At 46.3% G+C, this 26,519-nt stretch overlaps 2 protein-coding genes across 6 annotated transcripts in view; both read left to right on the top strand.

The window, feature by feature from the left end:
* The first annotated feature begins 2,738 nt into the window (after positions 1-2,738).
* Positions 2,739-8,053, top strand: SPRY1 (sprouty RTK signaling antagonist 1). Of its 4 annotated transcripts, none has more exons than XM_083833760.1 (2): positions 2,739-2,914; positions 5,814-8,053. In XM_083833760.1, the coding sequence occupies exon 2, from the start codon at positions 5,869-5,871 to the stop codon at positions 6,832-6,834; it is 966 nt and encodes a 321-aa protein (XP_083689886.1). In that variant the 5' UTR covers positions 2,739-2,914; positions 5,814-5,868; the 3' UTR covers positions 6,835-8,053. The 4 variants fall into 4 exon arrangements, with proteins under 4 accessions (XP_083689886.1, XP_083689887.1, XP_083689888.1 ...); XM_083833761.1 differs by lacking the exon at positions 2,739-2,914 and adding an exon at positions 3,188-4,318; XM_083833762.1 differs by lacking the exon at positions 2,739-2,914 and adding an exon at positions 4,348-4,690.
* A 149-nt stretch (positions 8,054-8,202) lies between these two features.
* The window catches only part of LOC310898533 (uncharacterized protein), a 264,997-nt gene continuing 246,680 nt past the window's right edge, over positions 8,203-26,519 (top strand). Inside the window, exon 1 of one of the 2 annotated variants that reach the window (XM_083833769.1) lies at positions 8,203-21,211. The gene's annotated coding sequence lies outside the window, so the exon portion shown is untranslated. Of the gene's footprint in view, positions 21,212-21,594; positions 25,888-26,519 lie in introns of those variants that run through there. The other variant, XM_083833764.1, reaches the window with a different exon arrangement.

Raw genomic sequence — 26,519 nt, 5'->3', positions numbered from 1 at the left:
GAAGATGAGTGACGGGAACAGTAATATCGAAGCCTTCAAGTATAGGCCTTGTCACCTGTTTGGTCTGAAATGATAGCGTGTGATGATAGACAGGATAGATTTTGCTTTTCACAAACCAAGCCACCTCGCACCGCTCGGGAGGCGGAATGAGGTGCCGACGTCTGGGACCGGGTACGTGTCCCCGTTCTCAGCTGGGAGCTGTGCCCTAGCAGGAGCCAGGAGATGCTGCTTAGGGGGAAATACAAAGGTACTCCCAGGTGGGATGCAACACAGCAGCACTGTCACTAAGTACTGATAGTGGGAGGACCATGATTTATTCAATCCATCTTCACAGAGGTGTAGTTCATTACCTATAAAGCTCAATCAAGTGACTTAGGAAAGCTGCTTCTGGGTGTGGATTAGGAAAAAAGGAAAAAAAAAAACAACGGAACAACCATGGGCTTTGCTTTTATTCTGTGCAACATGTCTTCTGGCACCCTGAAGCTTGCACAAGGGAGAAGCAGTATACGACTGCAGAACATGGAGATTATCTCCTGTACATGATCCTCAAAGTGAAAGCGGAAACGGGGACTGAATCACGACTATCAGCAGTCATTCAGTCTCCTGGACCTAATTCTGGGAGGTTTGTCATGAGGATTAGCGCTGGGCACAGAGGGCTGGTCTCTCTTGACTTCTTTTATTGTCAGTGGAACAGAGAGGCTTCCTCGGAGGACAGTTTGGATTCCCGTCTGTCTGTCAGTGCTCAAATTAAGGTTGTGCCAGGATGTAGTCATAAGGTGTGTCAGTCCTCTTCCAAGCTGCCAACTTTTTCTCCAGAATTTTAGCTCTCCTTTTTCTAACAAAAGCTTCTTACTGCTATCATTTCCAAGAAAAATCTAATGAGATGACTTGCGTGAGATGCAGGCATGTTTGCTTGAATCTGTGGAGAGCCTTCTGATTTAGCTGTAGGGTTTTGCCTCGTTTCAGTGAAGTGCTCGTCCTGGTGCCAAGTGATAGTAAACCGCTGCCAGGATTCTTGATTATTTTACTGACCCATTTAAGCCTAGTATTGTATTTCTAAAATCAAGCTGTTACGCTTGGCATAGTTTTTTAAGGTAGTACCCGCTTTGCAGATGTGCATTAAAAGGTGTTAAGCAATGTTTTCACAGCAGTTTCCTAGGAAAGAAACACACTGACTTGTGTGAGAAGACAGTCGGTTGCTAGATGTGAGTGTGCCTGGCCGTGCAGCAGAGCCCCGCTGACCCCAGCAGCACGGTTATCTGCAGTTTATCTGCAGTTTACCTACTGCTGCCGCCGATGCTCCTCCTGTCGACACCGCTGCAAGAATTAGTATGTGTAGCACACCTACATAATGCTGTTTTTTCATCTTTACTTAAAACAGAGGGCTGTTTTTTTGTGTGTGAAATAAAGCTAAAATATAGTGGGAGATGATAGATTTGCACAGCGAAGCGCTACACTCCCGTAGTAACTTCTGTTAATTTTTGCTGGTTATTTTTGTTCTTCAGTAGGAATTACTGTTAGTTGGAAGAGTGGTAGGTTCCAAAGGGTTCAGGTGGGTTTCAGAAATTCCAGAAGTTACTTTTTTGCTTTCTGCTTGTGGTGTGTCTGAGAGTGCTTTTGGTGAGAAATCACATTTTCTAATCCCCCTTGCAAAATTAATGATGAACTGGCATATTTTATGGCCATGTTTGTCACTTGAGCCTCTGTGATTGGAAGTTCATCTGTATGATTGATAGTTCGTCTGTATCAGATGATACAACAGAATGATATATCAGAATTGATAGTTCATCTGTATTTATTTCATGGAGAAATACATTGTTGAAATTTTTTTTTTTTTTGTATAGTGATGGAAATAAAAAAATGTAGTTTGGCTATTTTCTTTCCAAGGCTGGTGAAGATTAATGAAAAATAATTGCACTGGGACAGTGAGTGTGATCTGGGTGGACAGAGGATGTCACAGTAGAATACCTTTGCATGGGTATTTTCTTGTTTGTAAGGATTATTTGGTCTTGGATGGAGGTTCCTTTTAAGCAGTTTTGAGTTATTTGTAGTGTGTGTGTGTGTTTAATTTGGGACAAAAGGTGGGAGATGTTCAGTTTCCTGTAAGAGATTGCAAAAAGCCAGTTAGGATATTTTGGATAAACACGGGACTTTAGGGATGGTTAGCCAAGTCCTAAAAAGCCTCGCATGTCCCAGTGCGTCGCATATTCTTAGAAATAACTCCCAAAATGCTCATTTCTTTTAATATCATTTTTCCCGCGTTCTTCAAGTTGCCTCTAAATGACCTGTGGCCACGCGATAGGTAGCACATACACAGAAATGAGGGCTGTGAGGACAGCGCTGCGATTCCTCCACTGATCAACATGTGACGGGAACCTGCAAGGCAGGCGGGTCAACGCCGAGCTTCGACACCGAGCAGCGGCTTCCCTCTTACCGGCAGGGCCCCAGCCCTGCACCCCCGGCACCCCTGCCCCCTCCGTGCGGGCCGGGCCCCTCGGGGCTCCCGCTCCCCCTGCTGGCCGGGCCGGGGGCGGCCACCCGCGGCCGAGCCGGGCCGGGCCGTGCCGAGCCGGGCCGTGCCGAGCCGTGCGGGAGGGAGGCGCGGGGCCGCCCCGTGCCGGGAGGGACGCGGGGCGGGAGGCGGGCGGGCGGGCGGCGCGGCCCCCGCGGGCTGGAGCCGTGCGCGGGCGGAGTCCAGTCCGGGATTTCGGGGGCGCCGCGCGGTGACACATCGGCATCACGGGGGCGCGGCCGGGCGGCGGGCGGGGGCTGCGCGCTGAAAGGCGGCGGAGCGCGGCCGCGCTCACTCCGGCGCGGCGGCGGGACGGCGCCAGGCTGCCTGCACTGCCCGGGCTGGACTCCGCGCCGGGGCCGCCAATGTGCCCCGGCAGGCAGGCTCTCACCTCGCCCTCCGGTAAGCTGCGCGCCTGCGGGGCCGGGTCAGGTGCGGGGACGGACGGGCGGAGAGGGAGGGAGAGGGAAGGAGGCGGCGGGGCGAGCCCCGGAGCCGCTGCGCTGCAGCCGCGGGCGCTCCGCGTTCGCCGGCGCCGATCGCCTGGCGGCGAGGCGGCGGCCGGGCTCGCAGCCTGTCACCCGGCCGCCGACGGCAGCGCCGAGCACATGGCAGCCGCCCGCCGCACGGCTCCGGCCGCAGCCGGCCCCGCAGCCCCGCTCCCCGGCTGCCCCCCGCGCTGCGGGGCCGCGCTCAGCCCTCGCCGGTGCCGGGAGCGAGCCGCGGAGCCGCCTCGGCGAGGCGCGAGCTGTTTTATCGGCGCTATTACCGCTTTTACTATCGCTATCGCTATTTTTTATTATCGCTGTTGGTGCGTTTTTCGCCTCGGGCGGCCGGGCAGAGCGCTGCCCCTGGAAGCAGCCGCGGGGGAGCGAGGGGCAGGCGACCCCCGAGGGGCGGCGGGGTGGGCTGGGAGCCCGGCCCGCCGCAATTAGCGCCTCCCGGCGTCATTAAGGAGGTAATTGGTTTCGGGGCGTGCTTTTTGCGCCTGTAAGCGGCGGGGCGAGCAGGTGCCGGGCGGCGCGGAGCGGGGCGGGGGGCGAGGTCCGCGGCGGCGCCCTGACAGAGCCCGGGTGGCCGGTGGTGCCCGGCGGCCGTGGGGCTCCGGACAGACCCTGCGGGGGCTGGGGGGGGAAGGAGCCGTGCCGAGCCGTGCCGGCTGCCCGCAGCCGTCTGCGGGGATTCCCCGCCCCGGCAGCGGCCGTGCCGCCGTGCGCTGGCGCTTTAAACGCCGGGAAGTCCGCCCTCCGCAGGGAGCAGCGACCTCGGGCTGCGCCCTCCCCCCGCAGAAGGCGGGGGGGAAGCCCTTGTTTTCATTCATAACTTTTTTTTTCTCCCTTTTTTTTTTTTTTTTTCCCCTCCTCTTCCTTCCTCCCCGTCAGCTGCGCGCCCCGCCAGGCTCGCAGGGGGCGCCGCCCGCCGCAGCAGCTCGGGGCCGGGGCTCGGCCAGCCCCGGAGCGGTGCGGAGCCGCCGGGTCCCTCGCCCCGTCCTGCCTCATGCGGCCCCGTGTGCCGGGGGGCGGCGGGGGGCGGGGGTGCCCTCCTCGCCGCTTCCCTCGGCCCCTGCCGCCCTCTGCCTGCCCCGCGGCCGGGCTCGGCGGTCTGCGCGCGGCGCTGGTGCCGCGCTTTGCCCCGAAGATGGCACTGGCTGTCCGTCGCGTTTCCGTGGGATGTTATTTTGCCTTCCCCCGGGAGCCCGGCTCCTGGCCGGTGCGGCTGTAAATCTCTCCTCCTGCGCCTTCGTTCGGCCTTGGCGCGCTGTGGGTTTGCGTTCAGCGCTCGGGAGGGACGCCGGGTGAATCAGAAGTGAGTGCGGTTTCCCTCTGCTTCTCTCTCTTGCTTTCTTCCTAAGCCTGTGACCCTGAGGCCCTCACAGGTGACATTAAACGTAAAATGAATCCTTCGGCTGGTGGATCAGCACAGAGACTTTTGCGTCCTGATAGGTAGGAGCTGGTACTAAGCTGTTACAGCGGTCAGAGCGATACAGACGCATGACTCCCTGCTAGGATAAGACCTGCTCTGTCCTTCTCCGTGCGCCCACGGTGCCTGCGTCGCTCGCGTTGCGAACAGCTCCATGCCACCTGCGGGCTGGAGAGGCGAGACAGACTTTTCCACGGTTGTTGGATGGGTTCTTTGGGAGTGCTCGATCACCTAGCGCTCATCTCGTTGCTCCTTCAGGTAAAAGTACGTGACATCTTGCAGGGAGTTTGTCTAGGGCTTTCGGTAAAGGAAAACAGTTTGTTTTACGGGTTCTCTCTATAAATCTGGCTTTTAGGTAGTCTCATGTATGTTTTCGTGTGGGTACAGAACTGTCACTGCAGTTTTCCAAATCGGCGTTTCCAGATCGGCAACCTGTGTGTTAATAGTTAAAAAGACTGAATAGAAGAATTTGTATTTCAGAAGCTTTTAATCAGTTTATCTTGGGAAATATTATTTGTTCTTTGTTTTTCTTTTTTTTAATTCTTTTTTTAAAAGTACCTAGCTTTTTTTTTGAAACAAGTCCTTATCTGACACTTAATTTATCTTATTCTATTCTACCTGTTTTTCTTTCACACTCTGCCCTTTGGTCAGAAAATACTTGAAAACAGGCTTCTGTTTGCACCCTTATTGCTTCTGTTTGCACCCTTATTTTAGTTTTATGAGATTTGCATGCTGAGTTCCTTACGGAGAATTTCTCATCCACTTGACAGTGCTTATTTCAAGGCTCTATAGTGCACGTACCTCACCTTAAAAAGGATACTTACCAAAGCATGCTAGCAAGCAAATCTGTTTAGCTTTCTGATGCTGCAGATTAAGCCAGAAGAGTGAGAATTGTGCGTGCTCTTTATTCTGCCCTGCAGAACGCAGCCTGGCATTGCTCCTTAAGGTTTCCGACTTAGTTTTGGGGGCAGGCAGAATTGCTATTGCTAATTAGACATTGAGCTCGGTAGCAAGTGAGAAGCACTTGGTTCCTGTGGCTTGCCAAGTGAGCTTGCAGGTTAATGCTGATTTTTATAGTTATTTTCTTTCTGAATTGTAATTTTAATGGCAAGGGGTCTCCCTTAGCATTCCTCACCTATGATGCCATACCCAGGTTCTCCCCATTGCTGGACTTTGGCCAGATCCTCAGCGTTGTTGTAATCCCCTGCTGAAAGAGATCAGCGCCAGGTGGCTAGGGCAATTTGTGGTTTGCCATATCACTTTTATTTTCAAAAAGTATCCTGTTCTTTGTTCCTCTTTTGCGCTTGATCTTGTGTCTGTATGTATATATGTACACACGCAATGTTTATTTACACTTTCTGACTTCTTATTGTTATTCTAGGGTTTCAGATGCATGCCAGGTTCCCGCTGAATGCCAGAGGTAGAGATCGCTACAGATGGAGCCCCAAAGTCAACATAGCAGCGGTGGTGGTTCGTTAGTAGTGATTCAGCAGCCCTCTTTGGACAGCCGGCAGCGGTTGGACTATGAAAGAGAGAGCCAGCCAACAACGATCCTGTCGCTGGACCAGATCAAGGCCATCAGGGGCAGCAACGAGTACACCGAAGGTCCATCTGTGGTGAAAAAAGCTGGTCCGCGGACAGCACCAAGGCAAGAGAAGCATGAAAGGACTCATGAAATTATACCGATTAATGTGAATAATAATTACGAACACAGACCCAGTCACGTGGGACATGTGGCACATCAGCATAACGTGAGGGCCCCGGTCTTGAGCAGATCAACGAGCACGGGGAGCGCAGCCAGCTCTGGGAGCAACAGCAGCGCCTCTTCAGAGCAAGGACTGCTGGGCCGGTCGCCTCCATCCAGGCCGGGTTCAGGCCACAGGTCCGACCGGACAATCCGGACACAGCCCAAGCAGTCGTCTTTGATTGTAGATGATCTGAAGGGTCCTCTGAAAGAGGACTTGACACAGCACAAGTTTATCTGCGAACAGTGTGGGAAGTGCAAATGTGGTGAGTGCACAGCCCCGAGGGCCCTTCCTTCCTGCTTGGCCTGTAACCGGCAGTGCTTGTGCTCCGCGGAGAGCATGGTGGAGTACGGCACCTGCATGTGCTTGGTCAAAGGGATCTTCTACCACTGTTCAAACGACGATGAAGGGGACTCGTACGCGGATAATCCCTGCTCCTGCTCCCAGTCACACTGCTGTTCTAGGTACCTGTGCATGGGAGCAATGTCCTTGTTTTTGCCTTGCTTGCTCTGCTACCCTCCTGCAAAAGGATGCCTCAAACTGTGTCGAGGGTGTTACGACCGCGTCAATCGTCCAGGCTGCCGATGCAAGAACTCCAACACTGTCTATTGTAAACTGGAGAGCTGCCCCTCCCGGGGTCAGGGCAAGCCCTCATGATTTTCGGAGGGAGGTTTACTTCCTCCAACTTTGATTTTCAGGTTGTAGCTGATCTTTTTTTCCTTTTTTTTCCTTCCCCCATTTAGGGGGGTGGGGAGACTGCTCTTTTGCTTTCTCCCTCCACTTCAAATACACAAGTTCTTCCCTTTGCATCTTTGTTCTCTTTGTATTCACTCAACTGAGTGTGGAGCGTTTTACGTAGTCATTGCTGCTCTTTGGTAAGTGTGGACTTAGTATCTGCGTCTGCCGCTCACTTTGGCAGGGTCGTCTGAGTTTGTAACTGAACCACTCCTGACAGAGACAGTGAGGGCTCGCTGGGCTCTTGCAGCTTCTTGCTCTGAATATCTTCCCAAAGATGTTTTTCCTTCTCAGCAATTTTTTTGTCGTTAACCCCCTGGGGTACCAAGGAGTAACTTTTCATGAGTGAGCTGGATTGTGAAATAACTTCTTGAGTGTGCTCTTCCTGGAGAGGGATGTAAAATAAAGGCTTTACCAAATGAAAGGCCTGATTCTTCTGTAAGCAGCCTGCTTTTTTTTTTTTTTTTTTTGCCTCCACCTCTTTTGTCTTAACTTTTGGAATATTCTCAGTCCTGAGAGCTAGCTGATTGTTTCTCCCCTTGCTTTTTTTTTTAACTTGAGTTTTTGCTACACTATGTAGATCTTCACATTGGAGACATTATGGCTGCAACTGTACTCATTTATTTCTCTTGCTGTCAAATCTTTGAAGGATATTGCTCACTCCACCTTCCTGCTCCTGTTTTATAGTCCATCAGTATCATGTTGATATTAAAGTTGGTGGTGTTCATATATCCAAACAGCCTTCAGGTGTCATTGAGTCACCTAAACGTTCTTGAATCTTTAATGTTTCTTGTGATCCTCTGGTTTAGTGAATTTAGCTCTGCTCTGTACTTTATAATTTTATTCTGCTCCCTGTTTTATTGCCTTAGCCACAAATTGTGGTCCTTTTTTGTATATTTTATGTATAAAACACAAAGTTGAATCCCAACTATTTTTAAGACAAAAGTCTGTTAAAACTTTTTTTATTGTAAAGAATATTTATTATGTGAATCTCTATTATTTTATGATATTTATTGCAAAAGACTTTGAAAATGTACTCATGTCTGAATATAACAAAATATCAATACTTAACGAAATAAGGATGACACGAAGAAAGTACATATGTTAACTATAATGCAGAAAATATATTAATTAATGAAAATGGCTCGTGAGTTCTTTTGTTACAATGACAGGTTGTAAGCTACATTTGCATATTCTGGGTTCTTGTTATTTTCTTCCTCTGGTCAGGTGGTCTGTCAGGTAGCAAGTAACTTCCTATTGATACTTCAAAACCACTAGTCTGTGCTCTAGTTTAGTTTCCCTAATTTTAAGTTTGCTAACCATTGATCAAGTAAGTTTTTGCAATTGAATGTATGCATTGTGCTCAACAGTGCCAAGAGGTGTAGGCCCTATTTATTTACCAGAGCATTAAATGTAGTTGTGGAGGAGGAAACCATAACTTCAGGTTTAGTTTCCTAAAGAATACCAAATTAAGATGTAAATGCATTCTAAATTTTCCCATATAGACCTTCTTGGCTGGTTAAATTATGATATAAAGTAGAGTTTGGGTTGCTGCAGTTTGCTAGCTTTGAGATTTGTGTGTGTATGTGCGCACATATATATGCATGGCTTATTTGTTTCTCTTCCGATACATTTTCCCAATGTCAACTGAATCCACCTTCTGTCTTTAAATTAAAGGCTCTTAAGGGTGACCCAAGTGTCACAGCTACTTGTGGCCATTTAACACTTACTCAACAAAACCCCTTTTCATTAAGAGTGAATGGGGAAACCTCATTCTTCTGTCCATGTGGGTCAAGGCTAACACCACAATTCTCTTGAAGTAAAAAGTTTATTAAATGGATGTAATTCCACATGGTATTCAGAGTAAGTGGTTCTAGAGAAACTCCACTTAAGGAACACTAATAATCTGACAACTGTGTCATATTGCGTTTTGAAGTCTTCTGCTTTGAATTGCCATGCTCAAGCTGTTCTAACTCCCAGTATGCTGATGATTGGAGTAAGCTGGGCTTTTGTAGTTAACTGCATCAAAGCTGACCAAAAAATGAGTTCTTTATTAAAGAGCATGTATAATTTCTGTGAGGTACACAGCGAAATCATAATAATGTTACATCTAAGAAACAACTTGCTTTACAGTATGCTCTTAGTAATACTGCTCTCTCAATCTCAGTTCTGCACATAAATGTGACAAAACTTACAGACGAGGAGCCTTGTGGGGTAGCAGTGTATGTATATAATCTGCCTTCCACAATTTATTCTTCGTGAGATGAAGCAAAGCCAAGAGAAGAATGAGGAGTAAATGACTTGCTCAGCACTACTTCCTTATCACTGATACTTCTCTAACAGTGGCAGCTGCAAACAGCCCTCGGGAGACAATGAAATCCTTGTCAAACAGTCACCGTTGGTCAGATAGGGCCATTTTTAAGACTGTGTACTGACACTCAGAAATACCGAGCCAACTGCAGTTTCCTAACTGGATGCAATCCAGCTCTGTGTTGAGTATGTTTGCTTGAATGGTGTTAATTATTCCTCCTCTTCAAAAAAAAAAAAAAACCACCAACCAACCAAAAAAACTATTTATGTTGTTGACTTCTGTCTCTCTCTTTTTCAGCCAGGTGGCTTATGTGAGGTTTTGTTAGGGTTTGTTTCTTAGCAGAGCAGAAGAAAGCCCAAAGGACTCACTCGCACATAGTCTTTCTGTGACCATCTTCCATTATGAGCTGCATCACCCTGTTGGTCCAGATTTCCTAAGAAATAAACAAAAACATACTCTAGTTAGTAAAGATTATTTAATCTAACTGAAGTTGGGAATAATTTAAGAGTGTTGTTTCTTAAGAGGAACTTTGACCTATGCAGAAATTAGGTGATAACCATTCACTGTGTGTCTGAAGCAGTACTCTAAGTGCCAGGTGTTACCCAGAGAAGGCAGCACTGAAGAAGTAGAAGTAAATAGCTCATTTGTTTCCTTTCCTTTCTTGTTTGAGATGTTGCACCTTTTGTACTTTACATCCATCTCTTTGAGTTCACTTTTGGCTCTGTCAGGATGTGGGATGATTGCCTTACTGTACGGCAGTGGCCGTGACGTCTCTCGGGCAGACAGACGGCTTTTTGCAGTGTAGAACCAACCAGGGTTGTGTGAGGGCAAATGGATGTCTTCCTGGTGGGTGTGTGGTGGTAAGTGAGCTGACAGATGCACGAAGTAAGCCTCCACACGTTGAAGGGACAGTAGTTAGTTCACATATCCCCAAAGCATCAATCACTGTGATCTGTTCTACTGCCTACAGTACAGTAAGTGGAATGACCACCTACAGATACAGCATCTTGTTGTGAGGGGGTGAACAGGTTTGCTAAATGCTAATGGGACTTCTGATAACTGGGAGACTGAAGTGTAGATTTCAGTCCTTCAGTCCAAACTTTGTCAGCGTGCTGTTCGGGTCCGTTCTTCCACATCTGTACGGTGCCTACAGTGTCCGCGGTCCAGCTGCTGTAACGATGTAGGTGAAAATTATTTCTTAGCCATTTTCAGATAGCTTTGATAGTTTTTATTTTGAAAAAAAAGAAGAGTAGGTGGTATAAAAGAATTGTGTATTTAGGCAAGAAGCGCAGCTGACCTAGTAACCTAGTTGTATAGGTTGCTGATGGATGTGAGCAAGCTGGCCATCTGGTTGTACGCGGCAGAGTGCCGAAATGTCTCGGTGTAAGATCTGGGAGGAAGGGAAAAGGGAAGCTTCACCAGGCTGGAAACAGTCTCTGTTTACCTAGCATCTCGAACCCGGTGGTAGGAGATGAGACTTGGAAACAGATGGTAAGTTTCCACGTTCCCTGCCGCGGGAATACATTGTTAGGGTGAGAACTGGAGAGTTAAGGTGTTCCGCTAGAGACAGCTTCGTTACGCTAATGCTAGTGTGGATGATAGTGTTATCCGAGGGGGAATAGTACTTAAGAAATGAAGAGTGCTTGCTCTTGTTTATGGTTCTGTATCGTAACGACAGGTGGGAGAGGATTAGCTCCTCTCCCCGTGATAAAGCAAATCTGTTAAGAGGGATTAAACGGGCTATATGAAGTGTTTTAATGGACTTATATGAAGTAATAGATTTTTGTCCTGGAGGAATGTTCAGGACTCACTGATACTTCTGTGTTTCTTGTTCTGCTGAAATTACCTCCAAATGCTGAGGAATCCTGATTAATTGTTGGCTTTCTTCCAGCTGGAGCATTTCTGTCAGTCATGGTAGTGCTTTGAAAAAAAAACAACCTGGAGTACAATGTTGTCCTACTATCACACAACTGGATTTACCAGCCTTACAAAGTGTGTGGTTTGCACAGGTGTTGTTCTGATTAGCCTTCATCCCTGGGCAAGCCGCTTTCAGGGCAGCTCTTAAATGTTTCTCCTTCCTAGCTGCGGTTATTTCTCATCTTGCTTTCACTGATGGGAGTAGCTTAGATGTGGCTTCAACCCTTGCCAGTGGTTACATGGCCATGGGGGCTCGTGTGAAGTTTTGTACTTATTGGAAGGATCTACCTGAAAAACTTCAAAGCTACCCAGAAAGTTGCCTTCATCATGTTCTGCCTCCCCCATTAGAGCGAGGGCTCGGACTGTAACCAGTATTTGGGGCTGATGTGCCGCTGCCCCGCAGGGAATAGGGCTGGGCTGTGTGTCAGGTGGTCAGCACAGCCCCTGGATCTGCTTTCTGGTGCTGCATCAGTGCTGTGAAATCCCAACACAGGATCATTTGGGCCCTTTGTGTTCCCTTGTGCTGTGACTACTCCCTTGCAGCAGGGAGATGGGAGCTCTTTCAGAGCACATCCCCACCACCAACCACAGTGCCAAAGCCCAGGCCCTCTCTAAACACCGCAGAAGGTGTCGATTCCTGCAAGCATTATACTTTTCAGTTGTGTTTTCACTGTGTGTGCACTTTGAAATGAGCTTTGTTTTCGTATATACAGGTAGCAATGTATAGGTGCGGATCTGCTCTCTTCTTCAGCTGGACTGGGAGTACTTGGCTATGTCTGGGTAAGTGCATTTTGTTAGATACTGCGGGCTTTGGCTGTAGTGTTAACAGGTAAATCCAGACTCGGTGTCTCTTAAAGGCTGAAAAGGAATATGTACATGTCGGCCACCATATCAGAAGCCAATACAGTTGGAAGAAAGCTCAGTTCCCAGAGTGATATCTACTGCTCGGTGTGCATTTGTGATTGAGAGATGCAATGCCGTCATTTTCCCAGTGTAATGCTTGCAGCTGCTGCTCCCGCTTCTCCAGGTGAAGGTGTCTTTAGATGAGACACTTCCTCTTGTACTTATTAGTAAATACAAATGTGGGACAGATTTCCTGTAGGCCACACATAACCTTACTAGGTTTACGTATAGAGGGGTGAAACCCTTTTACTTTTTACTTCAGAAAGGACCAGAAAATCCCTGTGATCTTTCAGTATTCTTGATACAGTGCATTTGGAATGGAATCTAAGCCCGTACTGTAAAAGGAAAGGAAGCAGTGTGCAATCCCAAGGGGATGACATTGTCATGCATGTTACAAAACTAGCAATCTTCAGCTCAAAAATGTAATTATTGCCAATTGCTTGGTTTTGAAGAAACATCCATTTGTTTAATCCTCAGAGAAAGGTGTGCGTGACAGCCGTGCCTCTCTTGCACTGTCAGCACGCCCTGTTTTGTAAACCTTTGTATACATGTACAGTGCTATGAATCTGAAAACAAATATCCTACAGAACACATTGTCAAAAGGCACAAATGTTCGACAGAGGCTCTACCCCAAAGGGCTGAACCTTATTGTGTTTGTGCAATAGGGAGCACAATGGAGCTCGCATACTGCCTGACCCTTCGGGCCTGCTACCGTAGTATGACTGGTTTTATGATGCAGAGTATTTCTTCTGAACGAAGCCAACGGGTTTACACCAGTGACTAAGTTTGCCAAACATCAGTGCATGTCCACTAGTGTCTCATGTCACAGCAAGCAGTTCTGAACGGACTCGATTCTGGCGGTAGGGTGTTTTCCTGTTTTCTTATTTTGTTTTTATTAATTGGGATGGTTCATACCACACACTGTCTTAGGAATGATTAAGATTCGTAAGTGTTAGTGTTCCTACTTTATATGATAAAGTAACTGGGAGAAGCAGCTGGGATACCCTAAATACATGCTAAAGTTATCTACTTAATGGATATTTTAAATTGCTTTGCCCATCTTCTGGAGAATACTTCAACTTCCAGACCATATGACAGTTCTTCCAGTGTTGTGAGAGCTCCTCTTCCACATGTTAAGCAGGAAGAAAAGTTGGTGTTATCTGACATGGGAAAGATCCCTTCAAAAGCATCATTTCTTACTTTTGTGGTGTTCGATCTGATGCTTTTGAATCTGCACACTTTGAGAAAGACACTTTAAAATGAAAATGAATAAACCAGTTGCCAGAGAGAAAGGGGAAAGTTCCATGGCTTTTCCCCAACTTGATTTTTAGGAGATGGCATGGTACCTTCTTTTTAACATTGAGGTTTCCTAGCTGCTCCTGCTCAAAAATCTGTTTTCAGAAAAATCTATTTCCTATCACAATCTATTTCCTGTCATGTCATGCCCCCCTCTTTTTAGAGAATAACTGTATGCTTGCTCATTATTTTACACTGTGTGGACTTCTGGATGACAAATGCTCTGGCTGTATGAGCCATCTGTGCTGCTCTGCTGCTGAGGCACTTGCTGGTTTAATGCAATTCTGCATGCTCTGTCTCTCTTCCGAGTCACAGTGAAGGTGATCCTAGTTAGTCAGGGTGGGAAATACAGTTCAGTTGGATCTTGGGATTTTGTTTTGGTCCAAAGTTCAAATCTGGATATGAGCTTTGCCAAAGTTTGGCAGTACCTGGTACCTAGGCTTGAGCTTACTGACCTGCAAGAGAGTGTATGGAAACATATTATAGTTGAAAATGCATCAGTTCTGCATTAAACAAAGGATCACTGTAGGAGCAAGTGATAGACTTATACAAAATCTGTCTGGAGACTCCACATCTCTCTCTCTCTTTTTTTTTTTTTTTTTAATTTTTTTTTTCTCAAATCTTGATTTTTAGAGTCCATGGGCTTGTTTTCCCCTTTCCATCTCTTGCCTCACACTGGAGCAGGCACACTCGCTGTGGTGCTTCCACAGTCATCCATCATTGCTGCCAGGTGCAGATAACATCCCCTGTAATTGTTAATCTGCTTTGCTCTTCCTGCTGACAACTCTAACATACTTGATAGGGGATAACTTTATCTGTTCAGGTGGCAAAAAGTGCAATAGTACCTCCTTACCAAGTAACTCAAAGCATTTTGCACTTGTACTTAAATTCTTTTAAATGAACTATGCCTGATAAAGCAGCTCTGAGGGAAATATTTCTCTCTTGCTGCTGGGAAAGCCGAGACCTGAGGGTTGCGTGGTGTCACGCTGCGAGGCACTAGCGTCTTTGACTGGCAGCGTGGTGTTTTACTGTTAAGTCATTCCTCCATACAGAGAGATGAATGAACGGTGAAAGTGCTTAAGGTCTAAACTGTAGCACTTTCTAGAGGGTATTTGTAAACTGGATGTTGTAACATGCCACAGGCTGTGTGCGTGCATGCATCTGACTATGATGATTTAGAAGCAATGTTTTTACTCTTGGTTGGAAAAATTTGTAATCCTAACACGGGGACCTATTTAAAATGCTCTTGGTACAGCACACTGTGCAGTGCGATCTATCTGTAACAAACAGGTCCACGTTTATTAATATATATGTATTTTAATATTTGAGAACGGCAGTGATCCTGATCTCTGGGTGCCTGCATTGGGAGACGTGGGAAACGAGGCAGAGGTACAAATAATACATGTTACTTGCGGGGCTGGAAACCAGAGCCATATCCTATGGCCTTCTAATTAAAAACCTTTATTTCCACAGATTTAGTCTGTGGGCCTTACTAAATAGATCAGCCTTGGGTTTCTAATGGTGAATATTTTAGGAGGAATGTAGCCTTTGTTACTATGAATAGTCGGGAGCAGATTACCGGGATGCCAATTTCCTGTTGCCTTTCAGAGCTGCAATTTGAGCCCTATTTGCTCCTGGCTCTTGCACAATTGGAAACAATGGGTGGCTTCTTTCAGGTTTCACTTCAGAGCTCTTAGAAGCTGGGGAAGTGGCTAAAGCCCTACTTTACAGGTAATTAACAATAGATAATGTTTGCTCTGCGTTTTTTCTTTCTTTCTTTTTTCTTTTTCTTTCTTTTTCTTTCCTTCCTTTTTCCCTTCCTTCCCTCCTTCCCTCCCTTAAATGGAGGCAGAAGCCGACCCTGAGCTCCCAGTACAGATGCCGTCTTGTGGATGCGGTCTCAGGCGTAACCTTAGAGAGATGGGTCAAATTTACATCCAAACAACTAAAGGAAAAAGCAGAGTGGAGAAGATGTTTGGTTGCTAGAAATGATGAAGGATAAACAGCAGAGCCTGGATGGTCTGCCTGTCTCAGTCAGCCCAGTATGTGAGTGTTTACTGTCGAGAACCTGCTCTTTGATTTAGGGCCCCTTTTTATTGTATCCTCTATCTCCTTTATTAGGTGCACACTTCTCAAACCTTGTTGACATTTATGTAGGATGGTTAAATATTTTCTTATGTATATTCAGTTCTAGGAAACCACTTGTTCTTTAAAGTTTATCTTAAATACAGAAGCTTGTTTTACCACATAAAGCTATATGTGTCTTTTGTTTATCATTATCTTGATAATTATCTGTGGGCACCTAGGAAGAAGGTGGAAAAAAAAAAAAAGCTTCTCTTGCATCATTATTAGTATTTATCTAAAAATACACTGCACACGGCTGGGGCAGAGAGGAAAAGTCTGAATCAGGATGCTTGAGTTCCTCGCGGGTAGCAGGGAAGAGGTTAACATCAGGATAAGTGTCACCTGCTGCCAGCCTCAGAAGTAAGCTCTGTGCCTGCATGTTGCAGGCTGTGAGGCAGTATGTGGGCAAGTTTTGAAAAGATGGGAAAAATAAAAATGGACCTTTGAACGTGCTGGCACAGACGTCTCTCTTTTTGCCTGTAGCGCTAACTATTTATTTGGCCTTGCTGCGTATGTGGAAACTTCCTGAGTAAGCGGGAGATTCGTGCATGCACATAAAGTAGTTGCCCAGTATGTAAATGCCCTCTTGCGTTTCGCATCTGCAGACGTTATGCGTGCAAAAACTGGAGGAGAGATGGAAAAGTTTGCTATGGCAAAACCTGCTTCAGTAATTCCTGGTTGATACAAGGAGCCTTGCTCATGTTTTTGCTCTGGGTGAAACCCTGCATCTCCTACACTGCCCTGCCCCAAGGCAGGCTCTTGTTGTTTTTGTCCCTTTGTCAACTGAGGGCAGGGTTTGGTGGTGGGACTGCTGGCCCGAGAAGCTGCTGCCTCTGTTGGTAATGCTGATGCAGCCATTCATTACATACAGGGCACCTGGACTGAAGGTCCAGGGGAAGAGACTTCTGGTGCTTGTCTCTGGCAGCAGGGAAAACTTCACACAGTGCCATAGCTGGAGGCTGCAGCCTTAGCGTTAGGGCTGCCTCTCTGTGTTAAATGAGATCTTAGGCTCCAGGACAGTCATCTGCTCTCTCTCCTTACTTCCTGGCCTGAAGGTGCAGCTTTGTAGGTAGTTACTGAGACTACACATATGGATATAGGGCTATGAGACAAAAAGGAGAAGTTTCTAGCAGCACCTGATGGAATTCTGTACATGCACACCATCCACATGAACTTGAACAATTGAGAAAGTACTAAAAAAAAAAAAAAGGAAAAAAATGAGAAGCAATTCTGCAGTTTATGCCTGTGTTTCTGAGTTTCCTATGAGGCGTGTAGCGTTTCATTAGCTTTAACTGTGAACACAGCTTTTGCTTCTTGTTCTCACCATCTGCAAGGCTATCGGAAAAACTGTCTGACTCATTAACCCACTTCTGTTTCTCCTTCTTCCTGTTGTAGCTCTTACTTCTGTGACCTAGGTGATATCCTTTTGACTGTAAATCTTGCAATAGAAACAATCCCCAAAGGAAGTAAACGTGGCAGAAACTTTGGATGTGTTTTCTTCAGAGCTGGGACAGATGAATGGGTGGGCCTTCTGTTGCTGATCTTCATCAGGAGCTCTGGAAAAGAAGAGGGAGAAATTTTGGGCAGAGTCTTAAAGCCAAGCTGCAAAACTGCCTAATTCGTAGCTTTGTTCTTGTGATTGTGATAATTTCCTTCTTTCTCCAGTTCCTTGTTGATAATTTAGGAAGACACTGGAGATAGATGTGAAAAAGCGGTTTTCCTTTTTATTTTTATTTTTTTTTTGAGAACTACAATACATTTTAGAAAAGTTCAATAATTTTGCCTCTTACTGCTACCACTGGTAAATCTTGTTCCCTTGCATTAGGGAAATGTGAACTGCTGTAGCATCAACATAAATTTGTACGCGTAACTTACATTTACAGTGCAGTTCTCTATTACAGCTGCCTTTCCCTAATTCTCTAGCAGCATAAGCCCCTCCTGTACCCACACTTGTCTCAGGTTTATTTGTTGTTGTCCCAGTTCTCCAGAGGAAAAGCTGGAGTAGCCTGGGGTGACCTGGGGTTATCTCTGCAGCTGCAGGGATCGGGGTGCCCCAGCAGAGCGGTCCCTGCTCCGTTCAAACCCACCCCAGGTGCCCTTCATCGTCCCCGCCTGATGCTCACTCCCAAGGTTTCCAAATGTGCTGGTGAACTTGGCAAGGATCGCCCACACTGTATGTCCAAGGGAAATACCAGCCAAAGTGGGAGCGTGCCCATCTCCTATTTGCTTTATTCCTGTTTCCAATGGGATTTAATCCAAAGAACCCAGAAGTTCCTGACTTACACACGGCTGTCTCAGGAGCGTGCCGATGGGCAGGTTACATAGGCCAGCCGGTGGTTGTCCACCTGAGAGGACAGAAATGCACTTGGTATGTAGATTCAGCAGCTCCACAGGTAATAGGGAAACAAGTGCATCAGGTTTAGCTGCAAATTCTGCTCAATGTACTCTGTCAAATGGGAGCCTGCAGTGAAGCTCATGAAGGATTACCTAAAATTTGGCTTTGTTCACTGGATGATGCAACCTGAAAATTTCTGAAAATCAAGCTTAACTCAGTTTCTACATATGGATTTCGGAAACTAACTACAGGCTTTTAAAAATATTGACCTTGTTAGTCCATCTTGCCTTTAATTTATAACTTGGAATAGTCAAGATAAAGCCAAGTCCTGACCCTGATGTATAGGGCTTACACTACAAGAGGAACAGAACAATTGCAGGGGTGCAAGTGAACAGGAGCACTTTGATGTATTTTTTGTCTATCTACATGCCTAGCATTTGAGATTTGTAAACCTTAATACTCTTAATGTTTTATTTTGAAGTTTCAGTGAAGATAATTAAAACAATGGGAAAAAAAGTGATTGTATGTTTTATGTGTGTTCAATAAAGACTATTTCTTCAAATCAAGAGAATAATTATAACCCTTAATTTTTTCAATTTGTGTCCAGCTGGAACTCGACACCATAGGCATCTACTGCATTTTTACTTCTCTTACAGGAGTAAGGAGTGGTTTTTTTTTTTTTTCGGTTATAAATACACACACTCATTTTCTTTCAGACAACTCTCCTACCTTTTCCTGGCAGAGGATAATGCTGAGGAAATGCAGTGCTTCTTGGCACCTTGACTTAGAAGTGCTGAGATAATATATTTTCCTCCCTTACTGAATAATTATTTGCCATTGCACTACAAATACTTCTTCTTACTTAACATGGAGGGGCAAGACTGCAGGATCCGGGCTGGTGTCCCTCAGCTGGACCTGCTCATCGCCTCGGCCAGACCCCCGGCAAGACAGGGCTTTGTGAAAGCAGTGCTGTGCGGGCTGGGATCCAGCCCTGCTGCTGAAGGCACCCCGCTCTGATGGCTGTGGAGGAATTGCAGATGAAAGCAGATGCCTAAGAGCTAGGTGGCTGGAGTTACGTGAGGTGACTCCCACCCACTGCCACTTAAACTCAATGAAGTTCTTTTTTCCTGCATTTTTCATCTCTGCCTCTGGCTCGCTTTCTGACTTTTTTTGAAACATATTTTCAAAGAGACACTTTTCTGACTCTTCTGGAGTGTTTATATAAAATACAGCTCGTGATAAAAATATGTCCCATGACATGGTCTGTATGATAGATAACCCCGTCCTCTCGCTGCTTTTGCCTTCTGTGGGCATAGAGATGATATGTGGGGATATTTGCATACACAGTCAACATAAAACAAAGTTTTTCCTCTCACATGTCAAAAATTTCCTCTGTGACTTTGGACAGACCGTTCTGTTTGTCAGCCTCGCTCGTACATGATGTTCTGCTGCAGAAAATGATGCCTCCATCGTGTTTTTCAAAGAGGATGTAAATTTGCCAAAACAAATGATGGGCAGAGGAATGCCTGCCTGCTCTGTTTTGGTTATACGTAACCTTTACAATATCCTTTCACAATGCCTCCCAGATAAGTGGGTGGTATGCCAGAAGCACAGAATAGTTAAGACGTCTCATGATCTCATCTGCTCTCTGCTTTAAACAAAGTGCTTTTGATGGGTTACGAGACATGACATCGCAGCCTGCTGGACAGAGCCAGTTGCCCCAGGCCCTGCAGCTACAGTGGTGGGCACCCCACAGAGCTGCTCTGCAACGAGCGCCGAAGAGAGGAGAAGTGTGAATGACAACACAGAAACAATGGGTGAGTTGGATGAGGATGTGCGATGACACATCGGAGTCAGAAGGGCAAACAGTTTGTAAAATTCCCCATCCCGACTCCAGCCTTGGCAGAGGTACAAGTGCAAGGGGAGGCCAGCAGACCCTGAGACTCCAGGCCTTCCTTCCAGAGAAACAATTCCCACTCCTCAGCCTGATCATAAGCGGTGGTGGAACCTGTTTCACACTCTTACTCCTTCCGTTGGAAAAAGTCAGTGTCCTGATAAAGTGGTATTTTATACTTTATGTATGCAAGAAGCAGTGTGAACCAAAAGCCTGAGCCAGGAAGGCCCGCCTTCAGATCTCAACCTTGCTCTGGGACAACAAGAAAACCATCCCATCTTCCTGCCTGTTTCCCCCCAGAACAGCTAATGCTGACATAATGGGTACTTTATGAGATGTTACCGTGTCATTCCTGTACTTAAAATAAACAACACACTACAAGCAATTAGACGTCAGGAAGATTTTTTTCATGGAGGAGGTGGTCAGGCATTGGAATGGGCTGCCCAGGGAGGTGGTGGAGCTGCTGTCCCTGGAGGTATTTGAGATGTGTGGATGTGGTGTTTAGGGACGTGGTTTAGGGGTGGACTTGGTTGTGCTAGGTGATGGCTGGATTTGATGATCTCAAGGGACTTTTGCAACTTATTACATGTATTTGTGTTGTATGAAGTATTTTTATTTTGCTTTCTGGAGTCATTAGTAAGAAGGTAGTATGGAAAGGGAACCACTGGGTACAAAAATTATGGCCTCAAAGATGACTGCTTTAAAAGCTCATTATAAAGGGAGCATTTTGGGTGGGGGTAGTTGTCCTTTTGGAGCTCCCCTGCTGGGGACACAGGGGATCCTCTCTAAGGCTCGTTTGGAGAAGCTCCTCCGCCATGGGACCTGAGCCTTAGCTTCAGCAGCTGTCTCAGCACTTGGGCAGCTCTTGCTCCCGGCTTTGGCCTGTCGTTCTGGCTGGGCACCCCGATGCCCACACTTGGTTACTGGTCCCCGACACCCCTGACTTCCACTTTCTAGGGGACTAATAGTTTCTCATGCTTGTCTCCATGAGCTTAGCTCAGTCCAGGCACACAGCAGAGATGCTACCTGGCAAAGGGAAACAGGTGAAAGAACTTAGTCATCTGCAATCATTTCCTTAACAAAAGGACTTGATATTGTCAGCTGGTGCATAGCCTAGGGGTTATCCTCTTATCTAGGCCTAGGCAGGAAACCGTCTGATTTACAACTGGATGTAAGAAATAGTGATTGCACGCCTAATCTGCAGAGTAGATTACTGCAGTGTATTTCCCTCAGGGTACAACCCTGCAGGATCCCAAGTCAGCAAGATCAAGCAGTGCACCTGTGGGCCGTTGGCTAAGCAAGTTAGGATACTGAGGACAAGGTAGACTGGTGCTCCAGGATCTGAAAGCTCAGTGTGAAATGGAAAACTTCTGCCCTGAAAGCTGTGAGCAATCAGAGGCTCCTGCGCAGGCTCGTTTCTGCTCCTAGGGAGTAGCTGCGTTACTCCACAAAATCAGCAGGTGCAAATTCATCTCAGAGGAGCCACACCTAGGAAAAGAGCCTTTGCTCAGAAGTAAGGGTAAGCTTTAGGCCTGTTCTTCTGGATACAGCTCACAGTCTGTCTTGATCTCCTCTGGGCCTTCCACAAGATCTGCAATATTAAGCTTTGGGGGGTTGTTTATTACTTTAGAGGGCTAATATGTCACTGTATAGCTGTAGGAATCATGTTGCTGTCTTCTATTTTTCTGGAGCTGCGCTGGAGCACCTGGTGTATATTTGGTGAATCTATGCTATGATGCTAGAGTCTGCAGTAGCACACTTCAGATAGTGTGTTGGTGAAAAAAACGGCCTTTGACCTGTGGTTAAGCTTCAGCTATTTGGTATGAGAATTATACTATCTGCTTTTTGCAAAGTACCTGTTCTGCATCTTCTGGAGAGACCACGTTGAGGTACTTGCCATATGAATATACGTTTACTCCTTTGGTGCGTAACCAGAGATGATCCCTGTCCAGGACAGGGCCTTTGGGTGGCCTCTGTGATACAAAGGGTACACATTTAGAACCTTGTAAGTGTAGCCCTGTATGTGGCCGGGGATGGGAAGCTGCTTGTTGGAGGGCATTAAATGCTTGATAGCGTACCTTGCCCCATCCAGGTGGCCCCCGGAAAGCAAGGTGCTTTGGAAATGCGTCTTGCAATTAAACCCTCTATTTTTAAGTGCAACTTTGTTGCTTGTGCATGCTGGGAACAGCTTCCCATCTTTCAGTCTTTGGGTTGCTGGGCTACACTTAATAGGATATATTTTTTTCTTTCCTCCTTGAACCACAAAGCTGCCAAACTATCTAAGAAAGAGGCTTGTAATTAATGCTAAGTGGAAACCAGGGTGGCTGCTTAGCATAGGGCTCTTGGGGCGTGCTCTGGCCTCAACGGATGCTGATGTGGCTCTGAAATGATTTTTTTTTTCTGTTACTGTACTTGGGACTAGAAACTGCCCCCCTGCTCCAGATGTTTGTCTTGATTGTGACTGAAATATGAATATTGCACAGCTGTAGTATGGAAGCACCCATTTGGGGATTTTTTTTTTGTTATTATTTTTTTAGGGCACTCAAGGAAAGGTTTAATTTGCTTCTCCTTAAAAGCTCTATGTAAATTCCCATCATAGGTTGTGCCCTGGGATTTTGGGGCTGTGCTCTTCCTGATGACAACCTCATCATTTACTTTTGCCTTGTCTGTAAGGGGACTGCTATGGGGATGTGTTTTCTTAGTTGTCTTCTTCTAGGCAGAATTTCATCGCTCCAATAAGTGTTTTTACTTTCTGAAGTGCTGAAAGCATTGCTATCAAAGCAGCAACAGACTTGACCTGAGATTCGCCTGCTTTATATATATATATATATATATATACACACACACATTTGTATATAAATATAATATATATATGCACACTTTGCCTTCAGGTTGTTTTCCCCACAGGGTTTGCACAGTGAGTGGAACACAATTTCCATGTATGCTGCGTGGGTTGAATACCTTGCCCTGATTAACCATGCAGTGCTTTTTGCTCAGCTCCTGAGGAAATAGGAAAAGTGGAGGCACAGGCTTTTGCTTGTGCTTTTCCAATACTTTTTGAGTGTTTAAAATCCTTAGAGAAAAATGCTTTTACCTGATTAGAAACTTTTAGTTGGGTAAAAAATGAGAAGAGGTACTGAATGGCAAAAAGGAGTAAGGGGTGGGTGAGTGACACTGGTTATGTGTGTGTTTTTTTTTTTTTTTTTTAATTGCACTATACAGTGATCCATTTTAACTCCAGGCTTTTCTTTTGGCCTCGTCTCCAAATTATATTCTGTGTGTTTCCACATCTGTTTGATATCTAGTGTTTTGGTGAGACTGTAGTGGAAGTGCTGGTGTTTTTGCCCTGTGACTTAGCTTATGATAAATACTGCAGCTGTTGCAGCCCTGGTTTTGCCATTTGGCCAAAATGATGTTGGTCATGTTGTTTTCTGACCTGTCACAAGCAGGCTATGGTGGAGGGCCTGTTCTGTCACGTTTCTGAGTTTTAATTCTTGCTTTGAGGATTTTTTAGGTGAGGGTTACTTTTTAATGAAACCCTCAAGTGTCAAGCTCTGCCAGACACGTTCAGAATTCTTGAGTTCTTCTTTTTGAAGCTGACCTTGGAGAAAATCAATGCAAGGAGTATTTTTCTCATCCGATGTCTTCGTGGCTCTCTCTAAAACATACGTCAGTGTTTCCCAGCTGCCCTGGTTTCTCATGCATATGAGCCCTGCCAAACGGTTTCCTAATGCACCCTGTTAGGACAAAGGCTCAGTTGTTGTTTTTCTGTTGATAAACTGGACATTTAACTGCTTCGTTTCCCCCCTACTGCAACAGGATTAGCTGGAGGATATTTGCTCGAGCCCCAGTCCTTGGGCTTGCTGGGGCAATCGCTCAGAGGTTCAGATTTAGAAACCAATGAACATCAAGCTGCACCTCTGAACTCAGCTTCCTTTCAGATGAGCCAGGGTGACCCACAGCCAGCTGTAAAGAGGAGTGCAGCAACCACCCCCCTGCCTTTTGGAAAGGAGAATATTTCCCAAAGCACTGGCAGTGCTCCTGACTTCCTCCTCTGTGGGCTCTGGATGAAGGCGATTTGCATGCTCCGAGTTAATTCCTGAGGAGATGTCCATCCAGCCCGGTGTGCAGGCATGGTGGGGATGAGTGCTGAGGTGTTTTGAGGGGATGCTGCTAAAAATCTCTTTTGCTATTAAAAACGCAGCTGGTGAAAACAGCCTTGCCTGGTCCAGAGCCCTCTGTTGCAGCCGGCCCCCGATAAGATGTGGCTGCCCCTTGGGAAAGTTCCCCTTCCGAGTCCCCGTGCCTGGGAAAGCTGCTCTCAAGCTGGGGCGGGGGGGAGGCGGCTTGAATCGATGCACGGAGTCAGCGGCCCCGCTGAGGGGGCTTTTTCTCTCTCCTCAAGAACAGACTGCTCACAAAGCCAGATGGTTCCCGTCTGCTGGCTGTATTCAATGCACTTCCTCCCACAGACGGGAGCCCTTTTGCCCTCCTTCCACCCCCCCCTTTCAAGCATCCACCATGGGGCCTTTCTGTTCTGCGGCTGGAAATAATCTTTTATTGCCCAGTTGTTCGGAAGTGACCTTTTGCCCTTGATTAGATAGCACCAGGCTCTATCGCCGGATTGCTTTTGAGCTGGCAGTTGCTTTTTTGTGTTGGCTGATCCGGTGTCAGGGAGAACAATGCAGGGCTTTGCAAAATTTCAGGCCGCATGGGGGCTAGCTGGGGGCAGGGAGGCACGGCGTGCTATAGAGCAGCTTTCTGGACCGTGATTAATTATAGGAAAACATTTCCGTTAATAAACTGCAAAACAAATTGTGTGTTTGTCCCTTTTTTTTTTTTTTTAAATATTCATCTCGTGCAACGATGCCTATTGCTGTGTGCTCCTTCCCAAGCTTGGTGGTGGTGCGGGGCAAAGCTGCTCCTTGTTCCTCTTTGACAGCATTTTCGTATGTGGTTGTGCAGGCAGGTAAGCTGAAGCCTGCCCATAAAGAGGAACCCCAAACACTTCAGCTGGTGTTGGGCTTTGAATCTCTGTTTCCCCAATGGGGTGGCTGGAGAAACTATTTCTTGGGAGACCCTCTCAGGCCCTGGAGGAAATGATGCCTCTTGTTCTGAAAAGCAGCTTTGATAGACTCAGAAAGAAAACTGGAAAGCCTCCTCTTTAGGCAGATAAGTGTGTTTAATAAAGGTAAAGGAAATTCAGTAAAATGCAGTAAGAAGAAAAGTAGGGGGGTTTACAGATTTTCTTTTTACTAAAGAAAAAAACTAGAATTTGAATGTACATTATACCTCACTTAGCATATAAATCATATACTAGTCTGTTATTTTCTGCTAAAGAGAAAACATACTGCATCTACTTAAGGTGGAAAAAAGTCTCTTCCCTATAGAAAGGAAATGGGTAAGCTACCCTTGAGCTTAAGCCCAACCTCAAGCCCACCTTCTTCCCTCCCTCCCCTCCAACTTGTTCTAGACTGACTTAGAGATAGGAGAGAAGCTGTTATCCTGTAGGTTATTTGGTGATCCAAAAGCAATAATCAAGAAGATTTTTTTAATTAAGTTTTCAATATGTGTCCAAGATGGCTTAGTTTTCAGCAGTCTGGCAAAATGGAGGAAAAAAAAATACATCTGGCTTCCAGTCCTGTAGAAGTTAAAGGAGGAAAGATCACTGTTCTGCAAGGCTTTTAGTGTTTATTTTTTTTAATTTTTTTTTTTTACCCTTGATGGAATTTTTTCTTTTGGGTTTTGTCATTACCAAATTTTGTTGGAACTTTCTACAGGGGATAATTTGTTGTTTGCCACAATCCCTTCGTTACTGATGCGTGCTATACTGCTCCCTTAAATAACATATTTTAAAATATATTTATATATAAACTCTCTTGGACTCGCTGATTCATCACCAGCTTTGTAACTCTGACTGTTGCTGCTCCATCAGGGTAACAGCGCACGTATCTGCAGCGTGAATTGGCTGTGTCCCGCATCACGATTGTGGTTTGTGAGCTCTGTTCCCTGGGCTGCAGCTGCCCAAAACCTGGGCTCAGGGGGAATGGTACCTGGCTGTGATGTCCCCGTCACGTGGGGCTGGGGGCTACTCCTGGACTCTGCTGCTTGAACACCATCCATCTTTTGCACAGAGGATGAGTTGGTGGCATTGGTTGTGTTAGATTGCACGTCTGGGACATAAAGGTGTGGCAGGTATGTGCAGGACAAGAAGGGATGGAGACTGGATAACGCAAATGGTTGTTTCTCTGGGCAGTTTTATATGTCCTATTCCTGGTCACTAAAATTTCATTTTTTGCAGGTGGTAGATAACGCTGTGGGTTGGTTTTTGTTTTTTTGATGCTTGGCTTGCAGCGCTTCTGAAGCCACTGAGGTAGCTGGAGCGCCTTTCTATCAAGTGCTGCTTCCCAGGTGTCTCAAACTGAGCACCTAAGCTGATGGATGGGTTTGATGCTGGTGATCCCTTCCTTGCTGTGGCGTCCTTCAGGCTAATGACAGACCCTCAGAGCTGGCACTTGCAGCGGAGGCGATCGCTTGTTATGTTAACAGCAGTAGGCGAGTGATGGAGGAACCTAGGGAGGAAGGTGAGGGATGCGCGCCTTTCTGTCAGGCCACCTGCTGGCCATCATGGCGGCAACCGACTCCTACTGGAATTTTGCGAAGTGAAGCCAATTAGCTTCATGCTCCACCATTAAAAGCTGCATGTTAACGATATCTGTCTCACAGGGGTTGTTAAGACCAATTAGTGGAAGTGAAGTAAGTGGTTACTGGGGTGAGCAGCATCATGGGGAAAAAAAACATTGAAGTAAATAATCATTCCCTCACCG

Source organism: Anser anser, assembly GCF_964211835.1.
Source record: "Anser anser genome assembly, chromosome: 4".
NCBI classification, from domain to species: domain Eukaryota; kingdom Metazoa; phylum Chordata; class Aves; order Anseriformes; family Anatidae; genus Anser; species Anser anser.
This window is presented reverse-complemented; position numbering and strand designations above follow the sequence as displayed.